The following is a 23,525-nucleotide window of genomic DNA, read 5'->3' on the forward strand; positions in this document are numbered from 1 at the left end:
GAGGGCGTTGGCCTTGTACGCAGCTGACCTGGGTTCGATTCCGGCATCCCATAGGGTCCCCTGAGCACTGCCAGAAGTAATAATTCCTGAGTGCAGAGCTGGGACTAACCCCTAAGCATCGTCTGGTGTGACCCAAAAAGAAAAAAAATAAAAAAAAAAAAGAAAGACTCTCTTTCTCTCTCTTTCTCTATCTATCTATCTGTCCGTCTGTCTGTCTGTCTGTCTCTCTCTCTCTCTCTCTCTCAATTTTGCTTTTTGGGTCACACCCAGCAGTGCTCGGGGGTTATCTCTGGCTTTCCATTCAGGAATCACTCCTGGCGGTGCTCAAAGGATCCTATGGGATGCTGAGAATCGAACCCAGGTCCGTCGCATGCAAGGCAACGCCCTCCCGGCTGTGCTATTGCTCCAGCCCCGGGATCGGAAGTAAAACAAATAGAAAACGCTTCCTGGGGTAGGTGAAGTTGGGTTGGGGGGGGGTGAGGGGAGGGAAAATGCTCCTTACCAGGAAACCAATCCTGGGGACCGCGAAGGGAATGTCAGGTCCCCTGTCACTCAGTACCTCCATGAACGTTGTCACATTCAATTAAGCAACATTTCAAATCTGGAGGAGATAATGGTGTCAGAAATAGACAGAGCTTCATCTTTGGGAAAATATTTAATATTTTCTTTTATAAGCTTAAAGGATATGAGCAGCGAGTCCCGGCGAAATTAATACCATTAATCATAGTAACGAACGAACAGGTTTCCCTGAGCTGGTTGCCTCGCTTCTATTGTTGCCGAAAGAGAGAATTCTTTTTTTTTTTTTTTTTTTTTTAATAATTTATTTATTTTTAATTAGAGAATCACCGTGAGGGTACAGTTACAGATTTATACACTTTTGTGCTTATACTTCCCTCATACAAAGTTCGGGAACCCATCCCTTCACCAGTGCCCATTCTCCACCACCCGTAAACCCGGCGTCCCTCCCACCCTCCCCCAATCCCATCTCCCCCCCACCCCACCCTGCCACTGTGGCAGGGCATTCCCTTCTGTTCTCTCTCTCTAATTAGCTGTTGTGGTTTGCAATAAAGGTGTTGAGTGGCCACTGTCCTCAGTCTCTAGCCCTCATTCAGCCCGCAACTCCCTTCCCCCACATGGCCTTCGACTACAATGTAGTTGGTGATCGCTTCTCTGAGTTGCCCTTTCCCCGGAACGTGAGGCCAGCCGCGAAGCCATGGGGTCAACCTCCTGGTACTTATTTCTACGGTTCTTGGGTATTAGTCTCCCACTCTGATATTCTATATACCATAGATGAGTGCAGTCTTTCTATGTCTGTCTCTCTGAAAGAGAGAATTCTTAGAGAGAAAAAGAAGTGGCTATGGAGGAAGTGAGGTCACATGGCCTGATCAAATTTTTTTTTTTTTTTTTTTTTTGCTTTTTGGGTCACACCCGGCGATGCACAGTGGTTACTCGTGGCTCATGCACTCAGGAATCACTCCTGGCGGTGTTCAGGGGACCCTATGGGATGCCTGGAATCAAACCCAGGTCGGCTGCGTGCAAGGCAAACCCCTCCCCGCTGTGCTATCGCTCCAGCCCCGGCCTGATCAGTTAAAAGGATGCTTAGAAGCCTGACACGTCTGGGCTCCCGTGAATGGAACCAGGAGCCCCAAGGCCCTTTCTCTCTCTTTTCTTTTCTTTTCTTTTCTTTTCTTTTTTTTTTGCTTTTTAGGTCACACCTGGTGATGCACAGGGGCTCCTTCTGGCTCTGCACTCAGGAATTACCCCTAGCAGTGCTCAGGGGACCCTATAGGATGCTGGGAATCAAATCTGGGTTGGCTACGTGCAAGGCAAACGCCCTCCCCGCTGTGCTATTGCTCCAGGCCCCATTCTTTTTCTTTTTGTCCAGTTCCACTGGATGGGAAAAACGCCCACTCTGAGCTTGGCCGTTTGACTCTTGCCTGCCCCAGTTTGGCAGATCCTGGTCTGAGATACAACCTGGGAATACAGGATTCTTCTGATTCTCCTTTTTTTTTTTTTTTTTTTGGAGGGAAGAGAGGAACACACCAGGTGATGCTCAGAGCTCAGAGTCTGCTCCTGGCTTTGTGCTCAGGGATCACTCCAGCTAAGCTCAGGGAACCAGATGTAGCAGGGATAGAACTGGGTCGGCTGTTCGCAAGTCACTCACTCTCTCTCTCCTTCCCTCCCTCTCTCTCTCTCTCTCTCTCCATCTATCTCCCTCCCTCTCTCCATCTCTCTCCCTCCCTCTCTCCACCTCTCTCCCTCCCTTTCTCTCCCTCCCTCTCTCCACCTCTCTTCCTCCCTCTCTCCACCTCTCTCCCTCCCCTCTCTCTTCCTCCCTCCTCTCCCTCCCTCTCTGCACCTCTCTCCCTCCCTCCCTCTCTCCACCTTTCTCCATCCCTCTCTCTTCCTCCCTCTCTCTCCCTCCCTCTCTGCACCTCTCTCCCTCCCTCTCTCTCCCTCCATCTCTCCACTTCTCTCCAGTCCTCTCTCCCTCCCTCTCTCCATCTCTCTCCCTCCCTCTCTCTCTCTCTCTCTCTCTCTGTTTTATTTATTTATTTATTTATTTATTGGACTTGAGCGGTAGCACAGCAGGTATGGCGTTTGCTTTGCACACAGCCTACCCGGGTTCGATTCCTCCGCCCCTCTCGAGAGCCCGGCAAGCTACCGAGAGGATCCCGCCCGCACGGCAGAGCCTGGTAAGCTCCCCGTGGCGTATTCGAGATGCCAAACACAGTCCACAACGAGTCTCACCGTGGAGACGTGACTGGTGCCCGCTCGAGCCAATCGAATGAGCAACGGGATGACAGTGCTACAGTACAGTGCATTTATTTATTGCTATTTGGGGTCACACCAGCAGTGCTCAGGGGAGTAACCTCTGGCTCTGTGGCAGAGCTCAGAGGACCCTATGGAATGCCGGGGATTGAACCCAGGTGGTTCGTCCACTTACAAGGCCAACAAACACCCTTCCTGCTATGCTATCGCTCCAACTCCCATCTCTCTCTGGTTTTGGGTCCCACCCAGCGATGCTCAGGGCTGACTCCTGGTTCTGAACTCAGGGATCACTCCTGGTGATGCTCAGGGGACCCTATGGGATGCCGGGGATCGAACCTAGGTCAGCCGCGTGCCAGGCCAACGCCCTCCCTGCTGTGCTATCATTCTGGCCCTTTTCTTTCTTTTTTCAAAATTGCCGAGTTGACTGGTTTGTTTTCAGTCAAAGTCAAACTGTTCTCCTAGCCAGAGTCTCTTCAAGGCAGCCACGTCAAGATGTTGCTGTCACTGCAAAATGTCAAAGCTTTGTGACAGCCCATCGGTCTCCGCCAGCCGGTGAGGGAGTGGCTGGAAATGACAGTGGCCTCGGCCGTCAGAGGGACGCCATCTGGGACATCGGCGCTAGTGCCGAGAGAGGGGAGAAATGGGGTTTTTCTCCACAGAGGCAGGCGTCCCTCTGGGGGTGCTGAGGTGGCCACAGGAAGTGGAGGGTCATAGCCCTGGGACTCTAGCATGGACCCCCGACTCATGTCATGATCACGCCTCACACTTTGTTCTCATCATGAAAGGCTTTTGGCATGCCTGGCGCCTGTGTTCAGACACAGCCTTGGAAGAACCGTTTTTTTTTTTTCTTTTTGGGTCACACCCGGCGATGCACAGGGGTTCCTCCTGGCTGTACACTCAGGAATCACTCCTGGTGGTGCTCAGGGAACCATATGGGATGCTGGGAATCGAACCCGGGTCGGCCGCATGCAAGGCAAATGCCCTTCCCGCTGTGCTATCGCTCAGCCCCTGGAAGAACCATTTTTGAAGAACCGTTTTGCAAGCAGGTGCCCTGAGCACGGCCAAGGGGGTGGTCTCAGAGGCGGCTGGACTGTACCTTCAGACTCAGGACTGGTTGTATTCTATTTTTTTTTTTTTTTGCACTTTTTGGGCCCCACCCAATGATGCTCAGGGCTGACTCCTGGCTCTGCACTCAGGAATCACTCCTGGTGGTGCTCAGGGGACTCTATAGGATGCTGGGAATCAAACCCGGGTCAGCTGCTTGCAAGCAAATGCCCTCCCTGCTGTGCTATCATTCCAGCCCCCCCCCCCCAGACACGGACGTGTTCTTATAACGCTTACTACCCATTTTCCCCCTCCAACGTCATGGGTGAGCACTTCCATATTTTTTTCAGGAAAAAATTGCCTGAATTCTAAGAAGAACTTAGAATATTCTTCTTCTTCTTCTTCTTCTTCTTCTTCTTCTTCTTCTTCTTCTTCTTCTTCTTCTTCTTCTTCTTCTTCTTCTTCTTCTTCTTCTTCTTCTTCTTCTTCTTCTTCTTCTCTTCTTCTTCTTCTTCTTCTTCTTCTTCTTCTTCTTCTTCTTCTTCTTCTTCTTCTTCTTCTTTCTTCTTCTTCTTCTTCTTCTTCTTCTTCTTCTTCTTCTTCTTCTTCTTCTTCTTCTTCTTCTTCTTCTTCTTTCTTCTTCTTCTTCTTCTTCTTCTTCTTCTTCTTCTTCTTCTTCTTCTTCTTCTTCCTTCTTCTTCTTCTTCTTCTTCTTCTTCTTCTTCTTCTTCTTCTTCTTCTTCTTCTTCTTCTTCTTCTTCTTCTTCTTCTTCTTCTTCTTCTTCTTCTTCTTCTTCTTCTTCTTCTTCTTCTTCTTCTTCTTCTTCTTCTTCTTCTTCTTCTTCTTCTTCTTCTTCTTCTTCTTCTTCTTCTTCTTCTTCTTCTTCTTCTTCTTCTTCTTCTTCTTCTTCTTCTCTTCTTCTTCTTCTTCTTCTTCTTCTTCTTCCTTCTTCTTCTTCTTCTTCTTCTTCTTCTTCTTCTTCTTCTTCTTCTTCTTCTTCTTCTTCTTCTTCTTCTTCTTCTTCTTCTTCTTCTTCTTCTTCTTCTTCTTCTTCTTCTTCTTCTTCTTCTTCTTCTTCTTCTTCTTCTTCTTCTTCTTCTTCTTCTTCTTCTTCTTCTTCTTCTTCTTCTTCTTCTTCCTTCTTCTTCTTCTTCTTCTTCTTCTTCTTCTTCTTCTTCTTCTTCTTCTTCTTCTCTTCTTCTTCTTCTTCTTCTTCTTCTTCTTCTTCTTCTTCTTCTTCTCTTCTTCTTCTTCTTCTTCTTCTTCTTCTTCTTCTTCTTCTTCTTCTTCTTCTTCTTTCTTCTTCTTCTTCTTCTTCTTCTTCTTTTTCTTTCTGGGTGATGCTCAGGGCTGACTCCTGGCTCTGCACTCAGGAAACACTCCTGGCAGTGCTCGGGGGACCCTATGGAATGCTGGGAATCGAACCCAGGTCAGCCGCGTGCAAGGCCAACGCCCTCCCCACTGTGCTATCGCTCCAGCCTCGTGTTTTATTATTATTATTATTATTATTATTATTATTATTATTATTATTGCTTTTGTTTGGGCTCTACAGCTGGTGCTCATGGGCTACTTCGTACTCAGTGCTCAGGGGTTGGCTCCTGGTGGTGCCCAAGGGACCATGTGGCGCTGGGAATCAAACCTGAGTCTCCCACATGCCAACCTTGTACCACATGCACCATCCCCTGGGCCCCAGGGGTTTGGAAGGTTTCCATTAGCCCCTGATGTCAGGGACCCTCATGGCTCTATCCAAATGGTTTTGTTCTTTTTTGCATTCCTATTTTTTAAAGTGTAGATCACAGGTTCAATCCCTGTTGTCCCGTAAAGTCCCCTGAGCACCGCCAGAGGTAATTCCTGAGTGCAGAGCCAGGAGTACCCCTGTGCATTGCCAGGTGTGACCCAAAAAGCAAAAAACAAAACAAAACAAAAAACTCAAAAAACCCCAAAAAAACCAAAAAAATATAAAATTAAAAAAATAGTTGTAAGGGGAAAATTGGAAAAAATACATTTTTTAAAAGATACATCATCGCAGGTGCTACAAACGATGATTTTTTGGTTGTTGTTGCTTTTTGGATCACACCCGGCGATGCTCAGGGGTTACTCCTGGTTCTGCACTCAGGAATCACTCCTGGCGGTGCTCGGGGGACTTCACGGGACAGTGGGTATTGAACCTGGGTCAGGCCACATACAAGGCAAACACCCTACCTGCTGTGCTATCACTCCAGACCCACAAAGGATGATCTTTAGATATGAAAGAGCCCCCAGACCCCCCAAAAGTTGTCATGGCCGAAGTTCAACCAGTTTCTACCAGATAATCACTGCTGAATGCTGCTGAGAGGGAAATACTTTGTAAGTTCTGGACATCCGCCTCAGTTTTCCTGTTAGAACCCTGTCTCCCTTTCCATCCAATCTACTTCGAAATGTGGCTCAGGCTCCGATCTGGGGCTGTGCCCAGATTCTCAGAAGGCTGGGGCTAGAGTGATAGCATAGTGGGTACGGCATTTGCCTTGCACGTGGCCGACCCAGGTTCGATTCCCAGCATCCCATAGGGTCCCCCAGCACCGACAGGAGTAATTCCTGAGTGCAGAGCCAGGACTAACCCTGTGCATCGCTGGTGTGACCGGAAAACAAACAAACAAACAAAATAACAGATTCTCAGAAGGCCAAGGAATGAATGAATGAATGAATGAATGAATGAATGAATGAATGTCTAATCACTTGAGGTTGATCTCCAACTCTGTGGGAACTAGCAGAACTTGAAGGAGCAGAGAAATGATGGTTTTTAAAATGCAGCCCCGTTGGCAGGGGGAGGGCCTCTATTTTCTTTCCCGGCGTCAGATGCGGCTGAAGACTCCAAATACAGGATGCTTTCTTGATGAGGGGCAGACAGGGATGCAAGGGGGCCATGCGGTGCCATGAGGAACAGCTGAGCGCTACAAAGATAGGGCCAGGCTCGGTATAAATAGCAATCTTGCAGCTAACCCTGGTGTGAATCAGACCAGATGTTTCTCTGATGTCTCTGGTCCTCGGGTTGGGGAAGGGAAAAAGAAAAAAAAAAAAAGGATCATTTTGCTAAAATTATATGTGGGGCCAGGCAAGAGACACGAATGCTTTTCAACTTAAATCATATATAGAAGAAATGAAATCGCGTCAGCAAGAGAAGCTTGATCAGCGAGAAAAAGAATCCATGGAGGGGAGAGGAGAAGAGGGTAGGAAGGAGCCCGTCTCTAGATGAATAGTAGGTCACGGGGATCTGGCTTCCTGATCTCCTGCTGCCCCTCCTGTTTCGAATGAGGTGACAGGGCTCATTTTTTCTGGGCTGAGGTATGCTCTATAAAAAAAAATAAATATCGGGGCTGCAGCAATAGCACAACAGGTAGGGCGTTTGTTTGCCTTGCACGCAGCCGACCCAGGTTTGATTCCCAGCATCCCATAGGGTCCCCCGAGCACCGCCAGGAGGAATTCCTGAGTGCATGAGCCAGGAGGAACCCCTGAGCATCGCCGGGTGTGACCCCCCCAAAAAACCAAAAGTATGACAATAAAACAACAAACGCTCCTGGAAGTGTGTGGCCGCATTTCGGCCGCACAACCTCTTAGAGCCTAGTCTCCCTCTCGGAGAACCTGGCAAGGTACCGAGAGCATCCTGCCCTCACAGCAGAGCCTGGCAAGCTCCCCATGGCGTATTCGTTATGCCAAATACAGTAACAATGCTGGGTCTCGTCCCCCGACCCTGAAAGAGCCTTCCATGCGGCACCGCTGGGGAAGAACAAATAAAGAGGCTGCTAAAATCGCAGGGGCTAGGACGAAGGGAGATGTTACTGGAGCCCAATCGAGCAAATCGATGATTAACGGGATGACACTCATACAGTGAGGTATGCTCATTCTTTTTGGGGTGTGGGGGCGAGGGCAGAGGACAGGATATGCATTCCATACCTTGCCCTATTTATTTATTTATTTATTTATTTATTTATTTTTTTTATTTATTGCTTTTTGGGCCACACCCAGCGATCCACAGGGCTGACCCCTGGCTCTGCACTCAGGGGATTACCTGGATTACACAGGAATTACCCCTGGCGGTGCTCAGGGGACCCTTTAGGATGCTGGGAATTGAACTTGGGTTGGCACATACAAGGCAAGCATCCTATATTCTGAACTATCGCTCCTGCCCCATACCTGGCCTTGTTATTATTATTATTATTATTATTGTTTTGCTTTTCGGGTTACACCTGGCAATACACAGGGGTTACTCCTGGCTCTTTACTCAGGAATCACCCCTGGCAGTGCTCAGGGGACCATATGAGATGCTGGGATTTGAACCCGGGTCTGCTGCGTGCAAGGCAAACGCCCTACCTGCTGTGCTATTGCTCCAGCCCCTACCTGGTCTTATTAAATAGGCTTTATGTTATTGTCACTGTCTCTGTCTCTGTCATCCTGTTGCTCATCGGTTTGCTCCAGTGGGCACCAGTCCATGTAAATGTTTCCAGCACTTTGGGGCGTTGGTTAACTGCTTTGGGTCTGAGAGAGCCTCAGAGGGCCAAGCTAGAAGGGAAATAGACACATTTGTAATGGGAAAAAGCTCTCAGGTGTGTGGATTTTTCTGCCAGGTGAGTAGAGGAGAAAATTGGCTGCATTCCTGGTCCCAGGGGCGACAGAAGTTCTGCTCCTTCTTCGTACTGGCAATGTCTGCAGAAACCAAGGTTGTTTTTTTTTTTTTTTTCTCCCTTCCTTTTTGCCTATTTTTTTAAAATACTTTATTTAATTTATTTTCTTTTTGGGTCACACCCGGCAATGCACAGGGATTCCTCCTGGCTCATGCACTCAGGAGTTACTCCTGGTGGTGCTCCGGGGATCCTATGGGATGCTGGGAATAGAACCCGGGTAGGCCGCGTGCAAGGCAAACGCCCTCCCCGCTGTGCTCTTGCTCCTGCCCATGTCTGTCTGTCTGTCTGTCTCTCTGTGTCAATCCAGCGATGCTCAGGGCTGACTCCTGGCTCTGCACTCAGTAATCACTCCTGGTGGTGCTTGGGGGACCCTATGTGATGCTGGGAATAGAACCCGGGTCAGCGGCGTGCAAGGCAAAAAACGCCCTCCCCGCTGTGCTATTGCTCCAGCCCCAACAAAGGCCTGTTTGCAGAGTACTTAGTGAATGAAAGCTTTACCAGCCCAGAATGGCTGTATCCTCAAAGGAAGATCTCCAATTATTCCTGGAAGACATCACTTGTATCACACTTGTCACTTGTCATCCGGTTGATCTTTGATGTGCTCAAGCGGGTGCCAGTAACGTCTCCATTTGTCCCTGTTGCGTGCTAGTGTAGCCCAATGGTATCTGCTCGCTCCAGGACCAGGAAGAGCCTCAAACCGTTCATTCAGGGTTTTGACGAAGAAGTCTGACCATCTCGTAGGTGGGCAGGCACGCGGTCTTTTGACGTCCCGTGGAATCCAGTTGGTCACTGCTCTAGTCCAGCGGTCGTCTCTGAATCACATTATGGGTCCAGCTCGTCTGATGCCTGGGAGACATCAGCAATATTAATCCACATAGGATCCTCTGCCTCCCAGTAATGCAAGTTGGTTTATCCTTTCTTGTTTTGTTTTCTTCACTGTTTTCTTAAATGATAATAATTTGCAAGGAACAGGAAATACTTACTTTGGGGCTCCACAACTGTTAAGATGAACACTGTCGGGGCTGGAGCGATAGCACAGCGGGTAGGGCATTTGCCTTGCACGCGGCTGGCCCGGGTTCGATTCCCGGCATCCCATATGGTCCCCTGAGCACTGCCAGGAGTGATTCCTGAGTGCAGAGCCAGGAGTAACCCCTGTGCATCAATGGGTGTGACCCAAAAAAAAAAAAAAAGATGAACACTGTCCACCGGTGGCAAATCCTACGGCATACAGACTTATTCATGAATGTAAGAATGAAGCTACAATTATTATTATTATTATCTTTGCTCTTTTGCTTTTTTTTTCTTTTTGGGTCACACCCATTGATGCACAGGGGTTACTCCTGGCTCTGCACTCAGGAATCACCCCTGGCGGTGCTCAGAGGACCATTTGGGATGCTGGGAATCGAACCCGGGTTGGCTGTGTACAAGGCAAATGCCCTACCCGCTGTGCTATCACTCCAGCCCCTTGTTTTTGCTCTTTTGGTCACACCCAGTGATGCACAGGATTTGATTCCCAGCATCCCATAGGGTCACCTGAGCAATTACTGAGTGCAGAGCCAGGAGTAACCCCTGTGCATCACCGGGTGTGACCCTAAAAGAAAAAAAATTTGGAATACTTCACAGGCGGCTTTTTTGATTTGGGGGCAACACACCCAGCAATTCTCAGGGGTTTAACTCCTGGCTCAGTGCTCAGGAATCACTCCTGGTGGGGCTTGGGGACCATATGCTGCAAAGAAAGCTGGAATCTGGGTCCAGCGATTCCCCCCAGCTCCTCTGCGACTATTCTTCAACTGAACTTGGTTTTTCCTGCTTGAAGTGACATGAAATTAAAGGCAAGGACAAGGAAGTAGAGATTCTACCTCCAGGCGCTGGCGGTAGGCCACCGGAATAAGGCACTGGCTTTGCATTTTGGTGCCCCTGGTTTGATCCCTGTCACTGTGTATATCTCTCCCACCACCAGCACAAAGGGAAGTCACGTTGGAACACAAAACAAGAAACAGTCCTTCAGCGTTGCTGGGTGTGACCTCCAAATCAAAAGCAAATCCCAAAATAAGTAAAGAATTTTAACCAACACTGATTTGGGGCCAGAGAGGGCAAAATAAATAGCAAGGCACAAGATGCTGGGTGGAGAGACCAAACCAAACCATCCCAGACAGAGGCAAATTGGGGAACTGCTCGGCTTTTGAGTATTTCTGGGCTGGCAGAGCCTGTCACACCGCACCTCCAAATTTTGCACCAGCCGGGGGCAGGGCGCAGCCCACAATCCCAGACTAGCTGTCAAATCTCTCCGGGGAAGGAGGCGTTTCCCCCCCACCCCCACCTCCACCCCCAGGGACTGAAAAATAAAAGCAGCTTCTTCAACCCTTGGGTCCTGGGAAAAAAGGTGGCTTGAAACACAGGCCTGCGTGCCTATCCGCAGAGGGTGGGGAGAGGCCAGGCGGGGAAGCTCTTTCCCTCCTTTAAAATTTTTTTCTGACCACACCTAGCAGGATCCTGACTCTTGGTGCTCAGGGATCACTCCTGGAGGGGCTCTAGGGGACCCTATAGGGTGCCAGGGGCGGTGTAGCCGGGGTCAGCAGCTTGCAACCCTCCTCTCTTTCCCTCTTTGCTTTTGAATTTCCCGCACCCCTCCCTGCTTCCCCGCCTCCCCAACTCCCAGAGCCCGGGAAAGCGGCAGCTCGGAGGCTGTGGGCGTGGCCTTAGGCAGAGGGGGCGGTGCTGATTGGGATCAGGAGGTGGCAGCTCGGGAGCTGTGGGCGTGGCTTTAGCGGAGGGGGCGGTGCTGACTGGGATCAGGAGGCGGCAGCTTGGGATCTGTGGGCGTGGCCTTGGGCGGAGGGGGCGGTGCTGACTGGGATCAAGAGGCGGCAGCGCAGGGCTTGTGGGCGTGGTCTCAGGCGGAGGAGGCGGGACCTGGTGGGATCAGGGGGCGGTGGCTCGGGAGCTGTGGGCGTGGCCTCGGACAGAGGCTGCTCACTAACTGTGGGCGTGGCCTCGGGGGCGGTACTGGCTGGGCCCAGAAAGGGCAACTCGGGGACGTAGGCGTGGCCTCAGGCGGAGGGGGCGGTGCCGGCTGGGATCAGGGGGCGGCAGCACGCGAGCTGTGGGCGTGGCCTCGGGCGGAGGGGGAGGTGCTGGCTGGGACCAGGGGGAGGCAGCTTGAGTGCTGTGGGCGTGGCCTCGGGCGCAGGGGACGGCGCTGGTTGGGCGCCGGGGGCGGCAGCTCAGGGACTGTGGGCGTGGCCCCTGGCGGAGGGGGCGGTCCTGGCCGGGCCCCGGGGGCGTGGCCTCGCGGTGGATGACTCGGGCTGCGACTAGCCCTCCTGGCGCGGCCGTTCCGCCTCCGCCCGCTTCCCGGGCTGCCCACGCGGCCGGTTCTCGGGCCTCGATTGCTCTGGCCTATCACCCTGGGATGCCGCCGCCTCAGCCGCCTCAGCCGCCGCCGCCGCCGCCGCCGCCGCCTCCGCTGCCTCAGCCGCGGCTCGCCGGGGTCGCCGGGGCGCTGCGCGGCGGCGCGGCCTGAGGGTCCCCCGAGGAGAGGCCCGCGGAGGCCGGGGCGCCCGCTCCTGCCCGGGGCCGAGGCGAGCGGGCGGGAAGCCGGCGGAGGGAACGTTGTCTCGGAGGCGGCTCGAGGGGGCGGCCCCTGGCGGCGACGCCCCCAGCCCCGCCCCGGCGCCCGGCCCCGCCGCATCCCCGAGCCTCGGGGCGGCGGCGAGAGAAGCGGGCGCTGAGGGGGCTGAGGACCCTGAGGGGCTGAGCAGCCTGAGGGGCTGAGGAAACTGAGGTGCTTGAGGAGGCTGAAGAGACTGAGGAGCCTGAGGAGGCTGAAGGCGCTGAGGGCGCTGAGGGGCTGAAGAGACTGAGGGGACTGAGGGGACCGAGGAGCTGAGGCGGCTGAAGAGACTGAGGGGGCTGACGGCGCCGAGGAACCGACGGGGCTGAGGGGGAGTCGCCCCCTGCGGGCTCCCGAGCGCGTCCCCTCCTGAGGGAGGGCGCCGCCACCTGCGCCCGCAGCCAGCCCGCGCGACCCCCGGCGCCGGGGCCACGCTGGATCCGCCTCCCGGCGCGGGTCCCGCCCGCCGCGTGCAGGTGGGCTGCTGCGGCGGCGGCCCCGGCGCGGGGCAGCGGGCCGAGGAGGAGGCGAGCAGCGGCCGCCGTCGCCGCTGAGCCGCCCCCCCCCCCCAACCCATGGAGCTGTCGCCGGCGTCCGGGGGAGCCGCCGAGGTGCGCTCGTGGCCCGAGATGTTCCCGGCGCTGGAGTCCGAGTCGCCGCTGCCCCCCGACGAGCTGGACGCCGGCGTGCCCGTGAGCGGGGCCGTGGCCGGGGGCATGCTGGATCGGATCCTGCTGGAGTCGGTGTGTCAGCAGCAGAGCTGGGTCCGCGTGTACGGTAAGGATCCCCCCACTCCCTGAAGCCCCCCACCCCGTGCATCCGGCCTCCCGGTGTTGAAAGCCATCCCCTCCCGGTGCAAAAACTCATCCCGTCGCCGTGCAAAAGTCACCCTCCCCCGTGCAAAAGCCATTCATCCCCTCCCCGTGCAAAATCCAGCCTCTCGGTGCAAAATTCAGCCTCTCTCGGTGCAGAACTCATCCCGTCGTCGTGCAAAAGTCACCCTCCCCATGCAAAAGTCATCCCCTCCCCGTGCAAAATTCAGCCTCTCTCGGTGCAGAATTCATCCCTTCGTGGTGCAAGTCACCCCCCTCCCCGTGCAAAAGCCACCCCCTTCCCGTGCAAAATGCATCCTCTCTTCGTGCAAGATTCACATCCCCTCCCCTTGCAAACTACCCCCCCCTCCCTCCCCGGTTCCCCGGCTGGTTCCTGAGCCCCGCACGCGCCCCCAGATCTATCTTCTAAGTTTCGCCGCCAGCCCCGCGCTGGAGAAGATGGGGCGCTCGCTCGTGCGTGTTTTTTTTTGTTGTTGTTGTTGTTGTTTCCCCCCCCTTGGGATCTTTCCAGGCACCCTCAGCGCATTTCAAGGTGGAGTTAGGCCCCTGGCCCCTCATTCTGCAGTGCCCACCTGAAGGCAGAGCTGTCAGCTCAGCTTCCAGAAGGTGGGGCCCCCCACACTCTCCCCCCGCCCCCAACTTGTCCCAGAAAATCAAGTGAGCGAAGTTCATCCACAGGCTGGATGCAGAAACTTCAGCTAAGGTGCAAGTGTGGAGTTTGGTGCTCGGTGGCTTCACCCTGAACCTGTGTGTTGTCAGTGTCTCTTCTCCTGAGTCTCCTTGGACATCCCCAATAGACCACATTCCAGATGGCCCCGTTGTTGAGGCTGGTTTGCTTCTGTGAGGAGCCCAGGCTCTGGCTGTGCACCGGGGAAAGTGATGGGATTCTCTCTGGGCGAGCCTTGCCATGGGCTGTGGAATCAGGCTGTGTTTGAAAACTCAACAGCCCCTGGACACCTCCAAGATGATTTTTTTTTTTTTGGCCACTGAGTTCAGGTGGACCCTGGAGACATCGGTACTGGGAGAGGGCACCCAGGGTCAGGCACGTTGATTGCTAAGATGTTTTTCGTGCTTATGTGCATCTGAGCCTGCAGTGGTCAGGACATTGTGTTACTTCACCTCCTTATGATTTCCTGGTGACCGAGTCTTGAAGTTTGTCTCTGGACCATGTAGGTGGCTTTTGGCTTCAAGTTCTGCATGGCCCAAAGAACTTTGGGATTTGATCTCAGTTTGTCTGTTCAGTGATTTTATTATCCAGGACAATTTGTGGGGGTGGGGAAATAGATCAGGTCTTTCCCTGCCCGCCCCATGAAATTAGAATATTGGATAAAATAATCTGTTTATGGCCTCTTTAGAACTAAATCTCTAGCAATTACATAATTTTTATAACCAGTTCTTAAGGATTTATGTGTGTATCACTTGGTATTTCATGGTGTGTGTGTGTGTGTGTGTGTGTGTGTGTGTGTGTGTGTGTGAGTGTGTCAGTGTTTGGCTACACCCATGATCCGCAGGACTTCCTCCTGGCTCTGTGCTGAGGGGTCGTTCCTGGTGGTGCTCCAGGAATCTTATTCGGGGCCGGAGATGGAAGCAGAGATAGCAGTGAGCAAGGCAGTGCCTTAATCCCAGTACTATCTTTCCCGCCCCATGTTTGTGTTCTTGATGGTATCCTAATTATCTGAAATAATTGAAGCCGAGGTGGGAGATGATGCAAGGTCAGTCAGTCTGGTCTCAGCAGATTAAAACCTTTCTTGCCTGGTTTTCCCCTCTACCTGCTAATCCCACTTAGCCGATAGCTTCCTACGACTGACCCATCGCAGATGAGCCTGGATCCATCCGAGTTAGTTTTGGATCCACATTCTCGTTACGCCTTCCTGTCCTTACACACTCAGATTACTCAGAAGTCAGAGCTAGGCTGTGTATATATATGATCTTTCAGTATTTCATTGTCCGAAATGATTCTCTCGGGTTTTTCTAGACCCAGTGATCACTGTCATTCTTTGCGTGCAGCCGATAAAAATAATGCCTGTTCCCAGGGTCCTTTTCTAGGGTGAGACAGATGTTCATAAATAATACTACCTCAGAAATGGCGTGTATGGTACATGCATTCTCTCTGTTACAGAGTGAATTTCAGTGCCCAGTTAGAGACTTCCTACTGCATGATAAATTTTTTCACCTCCCCCTCAATTAACATTGTAACTTCTCTCTTCCGCTCTCAATTAGCCTGATGCTGCTATTATTTACTGTTTGTTGCAACCAGCTTTTGTTCTTCTAAGGCACAGTGGCATTGTCTGTAGTTTGATAGAAATCTTCCAAAATCATAAAAATGACTCATGACTTTTCTCTGTCCTTAGCAGGTTTTTCAGCTGCCTATTGTCGGACTCCCCGAAAAGCTGTGAAGTGAAAATGTTAGAAGGTTGAAATCATTTGGCGAACATTTAGTTCATTTTGGTTTTCTTGTTGACTTAGTGGTTTTCTCTGTGCAAAATCCTGATTGTTCAGAACATCTGGCTGCTTCTTCCCAATTTAAAGAGATTTTGTTGAGTGTAGTCTACTGCTATTTTTTTTTTTCCTTAAAGGAATCCAGCAACTGGTAACCTAGACACTAAGACCTGGAGGTTGAGAACCTGAATTTTCTTTCTCTCTTTGCCACAAATTGGTCGTCTGACTATGGGCAAGTAATTAAAATTTTTTTTTTTTCTTTTGACTATACCTCATGGTCGACTTGGGTTTGATTCCTCCATCCCTCTCAGAGAGCCCGGCAAGCTACCGAGAATATGCCGCCTGCACGGCAGAGCCTGGCAAGCTACCCGTGGCGTATTCGATATGCCGAAAACAGTAACCACAAGTCTCACCATGGAGACGTTACTGGTGCCCACTCGAGCAAATTGATGAGCAATGGGACGACAGTGCTATAGACAGTGCAGTTATGCTCAAGGTTTGTGCTGGCTCTGTCACAGAGATCTCTGCTAGTGGTTCTCTGTGAACCATATGTGGTGCTGGAGATTGAGCCCCCATGCAAAGGAGTCCTGTAATAAGCTTTGTGTTGTCTCTCCAGTCTGGGGGAAGTGATGTGAACTTTGTGAGTCTAGGTTTCTGTATTAAATGAGGACTCTGTAATTATTACCTTCTCTGGTCGATAGCACAGTGGGTAGGGCGTTTGCCTTGCACATGGCCAACCTGGGTTAAGTTCCTACGTCCCTCTCAGAGAGCCCAGCAAACTACCGAGAGTATCCCTCCCGCACGGCAGAGCCTGGCAAGCTCCCCATGGCGTATTCCATATGCCAAAGACAGTCACAACAAGTCTCACAATAGAGACGTTACTGGTGCCTGCTGGAGCAGATCGATGAGCAACAGGACGACAGTGCTACAGTGGTACGGCCCTGGTCCTTTTTAGCTCTAGAGCTTTCTGATGCCGTCACCTGCCCTGCTTTGTTCCTTACAGGTTGTTGCCAATTCTAGCCTGGTTCTGGGGGCTCTCTGCAGGGGAGGCAAGCCCTTGACTTAATGCGTTTAAATCTTGACTGTCAGGATGGACTGGGGAGCTGTTTTAACAGAAGGTCAGTGAACTGCATTTGGAAAGAAGGAATGTGAGGGCAGATGTCTATTTGTTTGGAATGTTTTCACAAGATAGGAAGGTGGGGATGGGTGTCTTGCTTGGGTCTAGCTCTTGCAGCTTTGGGGACCGAACCTCAAATAACTGTGGATTTTAAAGAGGGTCTAAAATGAGGGACGGTGTCTAGTGCTGCTGGCTTTGAAGGGAGTTTCACAGGGCAGTAGGTGTCTCTGTTAGAGGTTAAAAAAGGATGGAAAAAAAAAAAGCAGGGGCTGGAGCGATGGCACAGCGGGTGGGGCGTTTGCCTTGCACGCGGCCCACCGGGGTTCTAATCCCAGCATCCCATATGGTCCCCTGAGCACCGCCAGGGGTAATTCCTGAGTGAAGAGCCAGGAGTGATCCCTGTGCATCGCCAGGTGTGACCCAAAAAGCAAAAAAAAAAAAAAAAAAAAAAAAAAAAGCAGACGACAAGACCAAAGGCCGCCTGCCCTGTAAAGATCAGCAAGAGAAGTTTTTAGAAACGGTGTTTTACCAGTTTCCCTCACAAGATTGGAAGGCTGGGGCTGCTCTGAGTGTTTGACGGGTCTGCTCTTGGGTTGATAAATCATGCATCCAGAGTTTCGTGCTTTGCCATGATCAGCAAACTTGGGGATTGTGTTCCTAGCTTTGTAAGGGTGGGCTCTTACTTAGGTGGCTAACCAAGAGAAAACATGCCATCCATCCCATCCATCCGCTTCCTTTGCTTTGAGTTGTAAAATGCCTTATTTGCTTATTCCCGCATTATAATAAGTTCTCCTCAGGCCCTGATGGGACTTGACTGGATTTCTGACCCCAAGGAATCTTGTTTATCTCTGTTTTGCTGTCTCTCCAGCCCAGTCCGTGTCACCTGGGCTAGCAGCAGATCCGTGTTTGCTCATGGTGCATTGCTGCCTGTTGTACCCTGATGCCTCTGCCCTCGGCCCAGCGAGACCACAACCTGCCTGCTTGTCGGGGTGGTAAGAGTAGCTTACACAAAGGCATGCCACCACCAGCTAAATATGGATGCAGAATCTGAGAGCATCAAATGCAGAACATTTTTCAGATATTTATAGCCTCACTGCAAGTCAATTGGCTGAAAAAGCCCAGCCGCGGAACAGAGGCAGAGGGGGCAGAGGCGTCGGCTGTCTGTTCTGCTGGTGCGCAGAGAGCGTGGCCGGGGACCACCTTGCACAGGAAGACGCAGGCTTCGGTGTTTAGCTTCTCCAGAATCCGGGCTCACAGGGTCTCATGCACCTGCCGTTGCAGTCGTTCTGCCAGCCAGTGACCAGGTGCTCCTGGAGCCATCACAATCCTGCAATCACCAAGAAATCAGATTGTTCCTAAACTTTTTTTGGGGGGGAGTAGGGTGGGGTGTTACACCCAGTGGTGTTCAGGGGCTACAGCATCAGTGCTCAGGAGTCACTTCTGTTGTTTCTTGGGGTGGTGCCAGAGATGGAACCCAGGTGTCCTGGGTTTGCCATAAATTGGTCGTCCGCAAAGCACCTCTGTGGCTCTGGGCTTCGTTCCGGTGGTTTCAGCTGGACTTGTGTCGAGTGAAATACTGTCGGTGTGATCGCCTGCCACTGAGTTAGTGTACAGCTCATTGTCGTGCCCTTTCTGGAGGCCCAGGCTGTTGAAGCAAGCTAGAGGAAAGGGGGATTAATCACACTCTGCCTCAGAGGCCATGTCGTCTCAGAAATATGCAGTGGCGGCCTGGGAAGAATTTCTCAGAAACTGCATCTGAATTGATGGATGCAGAATTCTCAATTGGCTGTAGGGAGTGAGTGCTGTTGCTTACGTTACAGGAATGAAGACAAAGGGTGGGCTTTCATTGCATTTTTTTTTTTTTTTGAGACTGTCTATACTTTAAATGTTGCAACCGGCAACACGTGCAGGAAGTTGGTTCTTTTTCGGTTCAGTATGAATTAGATGTGACTAACTCACGGGTCTTATACAGAATGTGCTTACCATAATTAACTCTGCATATTTTTAGGGAGTCACTCATCCTTCCATATCTGAAATATGCACCCATGACTAGGACTCTGCATTAATGTGTCAATGTTCTTCAAGATTGAAAGTATCTTGGGGCTGGAGCGATAGCACAGCGGGTAGGTTGTTGGCCGACTCGGGTTCAATCCCCAGTATCCCATAGGGTCTCCGGAGCACTGCCAGGATTAGTTCCTGAATGCGTGAGCCAGGAGGAACCCCTGTGTAATGCCGTGTGTGACCCCCCAAAAAAAGGAAAAAAAAGAGATTGAAAGTATCTTTCATTTTTTTGGGGGGTCACACCCGGCGATGCACAGGGGTTACTCCTGGTTCTACACTCAGGAATTGCTCCTGGCGGTGCTCAGGGGACCCTATGGGATGCTGGGAATCGAACCCGGGTCGGCCGCGTGCAAGGCAAACGCCCTACCCGCTGTGCTATCGCTCCAGCCCCTGAAAATATCTTTCAAATTGTGGGCCACACTCCGTGATACTCAGGGACTATATACGGCTCTGTGCTTGGGCATCACTGTTGCTCTTTGAGGGTTACGTGATGCTAGAGATGGAACCTGATCTTCCTGTGTGCAGAACACTTGCTTAGCCCCATTGAATTCCCTCTTCAGCCTCAACCCGAACAAAATTTTTTGTTTTGTATGTTCTTTGGGGCCACACCCAGCTGTGCTCAGAGGTTACTCCTGGCTCTGTGCTCAGGGATCACCCCTGGCGGACTCTGGGGAACATAAGTGGTGCCAGGGATTGAACCCAGGTCAGTCCTGTGGCAAGTGCCTTTCCCACTTTACCCACCCCAACCCTGTATCGCTGTATCACTGTCATCCCGTTTTTCTTCGATTTACTCGAGCGGGCACCAGTAACGTCTCTATTACACTCAGCCCTGAGATTTTAGCAGCCTCTCCTTACTCGTCTTTCCTAACAATCGGAGGCTCTTTCAGGGTCAGGGGAATGAGACCTGTTATTGTTACTGTTTTTGGCATATCAAACCTGCACGGGGAGCTTGCCAGGCTCTGCCGTGCGGGCGGGATACTCTTGGTATTTTGCCGGGCTCTCTGAGAGGTATGTACATATCTGTTACTGTATTTGGGATATGAATACCCCAACCCTATATACTTTTATTTTAATCCATGTGGATTTCAGAGAGCACCCCCCTCCCCAATTTCTTGTTTGGTGAGAAAATGATATATTTCTTTTTTTTTTTCTTTTACTTTCTGGGTCACACCTGGCGATGCATAGGGGTCACTCCTGGCTCTGCACTCAGGAATCACCTCTGGCGGTGCTTAGGGGACCATACGGGATGCTGGAACCGAACCCGGGTTGGCCACGTGCAAGGCAAACGCCCTACCCGCTGTGCTATGGCTCCAGCCCCCTGAAACTACTTTTGAAGAATAGGCTACATAAGAACTGTTTGGTGGGGCCGGGGTGCAAAGCCTCATTGGATGTGACCCAAAAAGCAAAAAAAAAAAACAACCAAAAAAAGAAAAAAAAAAAAACCAAAAACCAACCCCCCCCCCAAAAAAAATAAAAAAAAAAACCCTGTTTGGATTGCAGTGTTTTCAGAAATGAATTTTTTTTTTTTTGATTTTTATAAACTAGGATGTGTGTGTGTATATTCACATATATTAACTCAAAGCAGGGATGAGGCGACATCCAGGAGTTAATCTCATTAGGAGCTCTGCAGTTGCGTACATGAGGAGCCACACGAAGTATGGTACAAGACTATAAATAGCCTCATGTCAGCACAGGTCAGAATTTACTGCCAGAGAATTTCTGGCAAAAAATTTTTTTAGAGCTTTCGGACTTAAGAACTGCAGATATTGGATTGAATATCGGCACACATTTTCTGATGGTCTGTGTGAAACTCAGTATGGGAGATGGTTCAAAGGCCCGGAGCATGTATTTGGCATGCGGGAAGTGTGGGCTGTGTGGGCTTGGCACCACGTGGTCCTCTGAGCACCATAACCAGAACAAACAAAAAACCCACTAACAGCCAACAAGTGAAGATCTAGAATGTTTCTACTTATTACTATTGTTATTATTATTTTTTCATTTTGGGTCACACCCGGCGATGCACAGGGGTTCCTCCTGGCTCTGCACTCAGGAATTGCTCCTGGCGGTGCTCGGGGGACCCTATGGGATGCTGGGAATCGAACCCGGGTTGGCCGTGTGCAAGGCAAACGCCCTCCCCGCTGTGTTATTGCTCCAGCCCCCTTATTGCTATTATTATTATTATTATTATTTTCGTTTAGGGTCCCTACTCTGGGGGTGCTCAGGAGTCACTGCTGGCTGGCTCAGGGAACCCTGTTGGTGCCGGGGGTTGGACCTAGTTGGCTGCCAGCAAGGCAAGTGCCCTACCCGCCGTACTATCACTCTGGCCCTTTTTATTGGACAATAGTTTGTTTTGTAGCATCTCTTTGATTTTTTTTTTTTCCCAAATATAAAATTCAGTGTAGAGACACTTGAAAAATGACGTACAGGCCTGCGCTGTCAGATGAGGTAAACCTCCCTGGAGTGACCGGAGAAAGAGCAGGCCGTATTCTCAGGGCTGCGGAGAGGTGGGGGGCCCTGGCCCCGGGCTTGGTTGGCTCCCGAGGAAGGAGGGCTGGTGAGGTGAGGCCGAGGTTTATGTAATTGTTCTCTGCACTTGCCCTCTTCTGTGGCATGAAGTGATTTGATCACCTTTTAAGTAGGTGAACCACAAAAAAGCATCCAGCTAATGACTGAGTTAATCCAGAAAAAATTCGGCCGTCTGCTCCCCGGCCCTCCCTGCTGGAAGGACTTCTAAGTCAGAGGTGTTTGGTCTTGTTAACCAGGAGGGGGAGGAGCTCGACATGTGCTCAGGCCAGTTGCTTCACCCCATCCTGGCAGCAGGATAATTGCTCTCTGATGTTCGCGAAAACACCTTTCTTCCCCAGGGCTGGCAAGCGCGCCCCGAAAACTCGGGTTGGGGAGCCCCGTGCCCACTCAGTGGCTCTGCTTTCCTCCGGAGCAGGCGGCCCTCAGGAAGAAGGCCCGAGTCCCGGGGTCTGCCCTGTGAGGGGGTGGGGTGGAGCTGGAAGCCCTACTTCCTCTTGAGACTGTCAGAACTGGCACTGGCGCTTTTCCAGCCGTGGGAGCGGGCAGGAGGCTGGTGTGCCCTTCCCTCGGGTGTGAATTGCCTGCAGCCGCCTCCCGGTGAAGGATGGAGCCTGATTGCCTTCTCAGCCCTCCCGAGGTTGCCTTGGGTCTGCCTTGCCCAGGATCTTCTAGTAGAACCTTCTTCTTCTTTTTTGGGTCACACCTGGTGATGCTCATGGGTTCCTCCTGGCTCATGCACTCAGGAATCACTCCTGGTGGTATACCCAGGGGACCCTATGGGATGCTGGGAATCGAACCCGGGTCGGCCACGTGCAAGGCAAACACCCTCCCCGCTGTGCTATCGCTCCAGCCCTAAGTAGAACCTTCTAAGAGACCCCGCTGCCCCCCTCGAAGCTACGAGATTGAGAATGTGGGCAGGTAGGTTAGAGAGGGAAATAATAGTTCACACAAATAAGGCAAGAAAGCAAACTTCAGAGCAGTATGAAAAGTTCAAAAGATACTTTTGATAGGCCAGTGTTTTTTTTTTTTTTTCCAAAAACAATCCTTGAGGTTTCCTCATTGAGGAAGCCAGCTCAGGAAGTTTGGATTATTCCCCAAATTGGAGACAAATTCCACAGTTGGTCAGGATTAGAACTCTTAACCTCAGATTCCTCCGCCTCCTGTTTTAGCCTGAGATCATGCTGCTTCCCCTGAGGGAGCTGGCCTTTCCAGGCGGAGGTCAGGAAAAGTCGACAGTGAGAAATAGCAGATTGTTGGTTTCACAGTGTTCAAGGGAAGTGCTGGAAGTACCATTACCTGGGTAACCAAAAACAAAGATGGGTCAAACAGTCAGAGAGCAGGACTGGCGAGTAGTCTCAGGGCCGTCCTGCAGCGGTAAGCCAGAGATTAGAGATCCGAAGAGATTTCTCTTCCCAAATCTTTATTAGTCATTTTTTAAAAATACTGTGATGAGAAGTGATGTTTCAGAAGGATATTTGACTGTTTCATTTGTTATGCTTCGAATTCTGGGTCCTTCTTAAAAAGTTTAATATCTAACAGCTTTCTATTGCCCTCCCCCCTTGAAAAACATTAATTTTATAGGGGCCACACCCGACAATGGTTGGCTCAGCTGCGGGGGGCCACCAGGTCACAGACCCTGAGGTGCAGGGGCCCGTTGGGGCCACATCATGTGTGTTGGGGTCTGGACTCAGGGTCTTGCATATGCCTGGTGTATCCCCTGCCACTTCATTCCTCGGCTCTCTGCCTTCTCTCTTACCTCCCATTTTACCACTGGATCACTGTCATCCCATTCTTCGTCGATTTGCTCGAGCGGGCGCCAGTAACGTCTCCATTCCCCCCCCCCCGCCCTGAGATTTTAGCAGCTTCTCTTTACTCGTCTTTCTCAACATTTGGAGGCTCTTGCAGGGTCAGGGGAATGAGACCTATCGTTACTGCTTTTGGCGTATTGTAGTTTGCCAGGCTCTGCCCGTGCCGGCAGGATATTATCGGTAGCATTATCTATTTTTTATTATGAATATCATCTCTGTTAATGGAAATAGTTTGAATTTTAGGAAAGTCTAAAGAGAATGAAAACTGTTATAGTTCATCCTCCCCCAAACTGTGTGCTGTTTTCCTATTTATTCCGGTCCTGTCTGCACATACTTGGTCTCATACTGCGTATATTTTATAGCTGCTTTCTCGCCCTCTTATTTATTTATTTATTTTTGGTTTTAGTGCATTTTCTTTCTTTTGATTTTGAAAATGCCTAAAACACTTTCCAGCGCTGGGGATGTGACTAAAGTGGCCCTGGGCTTTACCCCCACCCCTTCATGGGCCCCCATCCCCCAGGACTGTCGGGTCCCCAAGCCCCTCAGCGATAGCCCCAAACATTTCCAAACTGCTTCACTTTTCAACCTTGTAACCGGTCATATTGCAGCTTCTTCTCAAAGGGATGCCAGCCTGTGAGGTTTCCCCTCTGCTC

The 23,525-nt window shown here is 51.2% G+C and overlaps 1 protein-coding gene across 1 annotated transcript in view; it reads left to right on the top strand.

The window, feature by feature from the left end:
- The first annotated feature begins 12,085 nt into the window (after positions 1-12,085).
- The window catches only part of RASAL2 (RAS protein activator like 2), a 247,788-nt gene continuing 236,348 nt past the window's right edge, over positions 12,086-23,525 (top strand). The window contains exon 1 of the mRNA XM_055121458.1: positions 12,086-12,865. Within this exon, the coding sequence (XP_054977433.1) occupies positions 12,664-12,865 (202 nt within the window). The 5' untranslated portion in view covers positions 12,086-12,663. The remainder of the gene's footprint in view (positions 12,866-23,525) is intronic.

The sequence above is a fragment of the Sorex araneus genome, chromosome X (assembly GCF_027595985.1).
Source record: "Sorex araneus isolate mSorAra2 chromosome X, mSorAra2.pri, whole genome shotgun sequence".
Classification (NCBI taxonomy): Eukaryota; Metazoa; Chordata; class Mammalia; order Eulipotyphla; family Soricidae; genus Sorex; species Sorex araneus.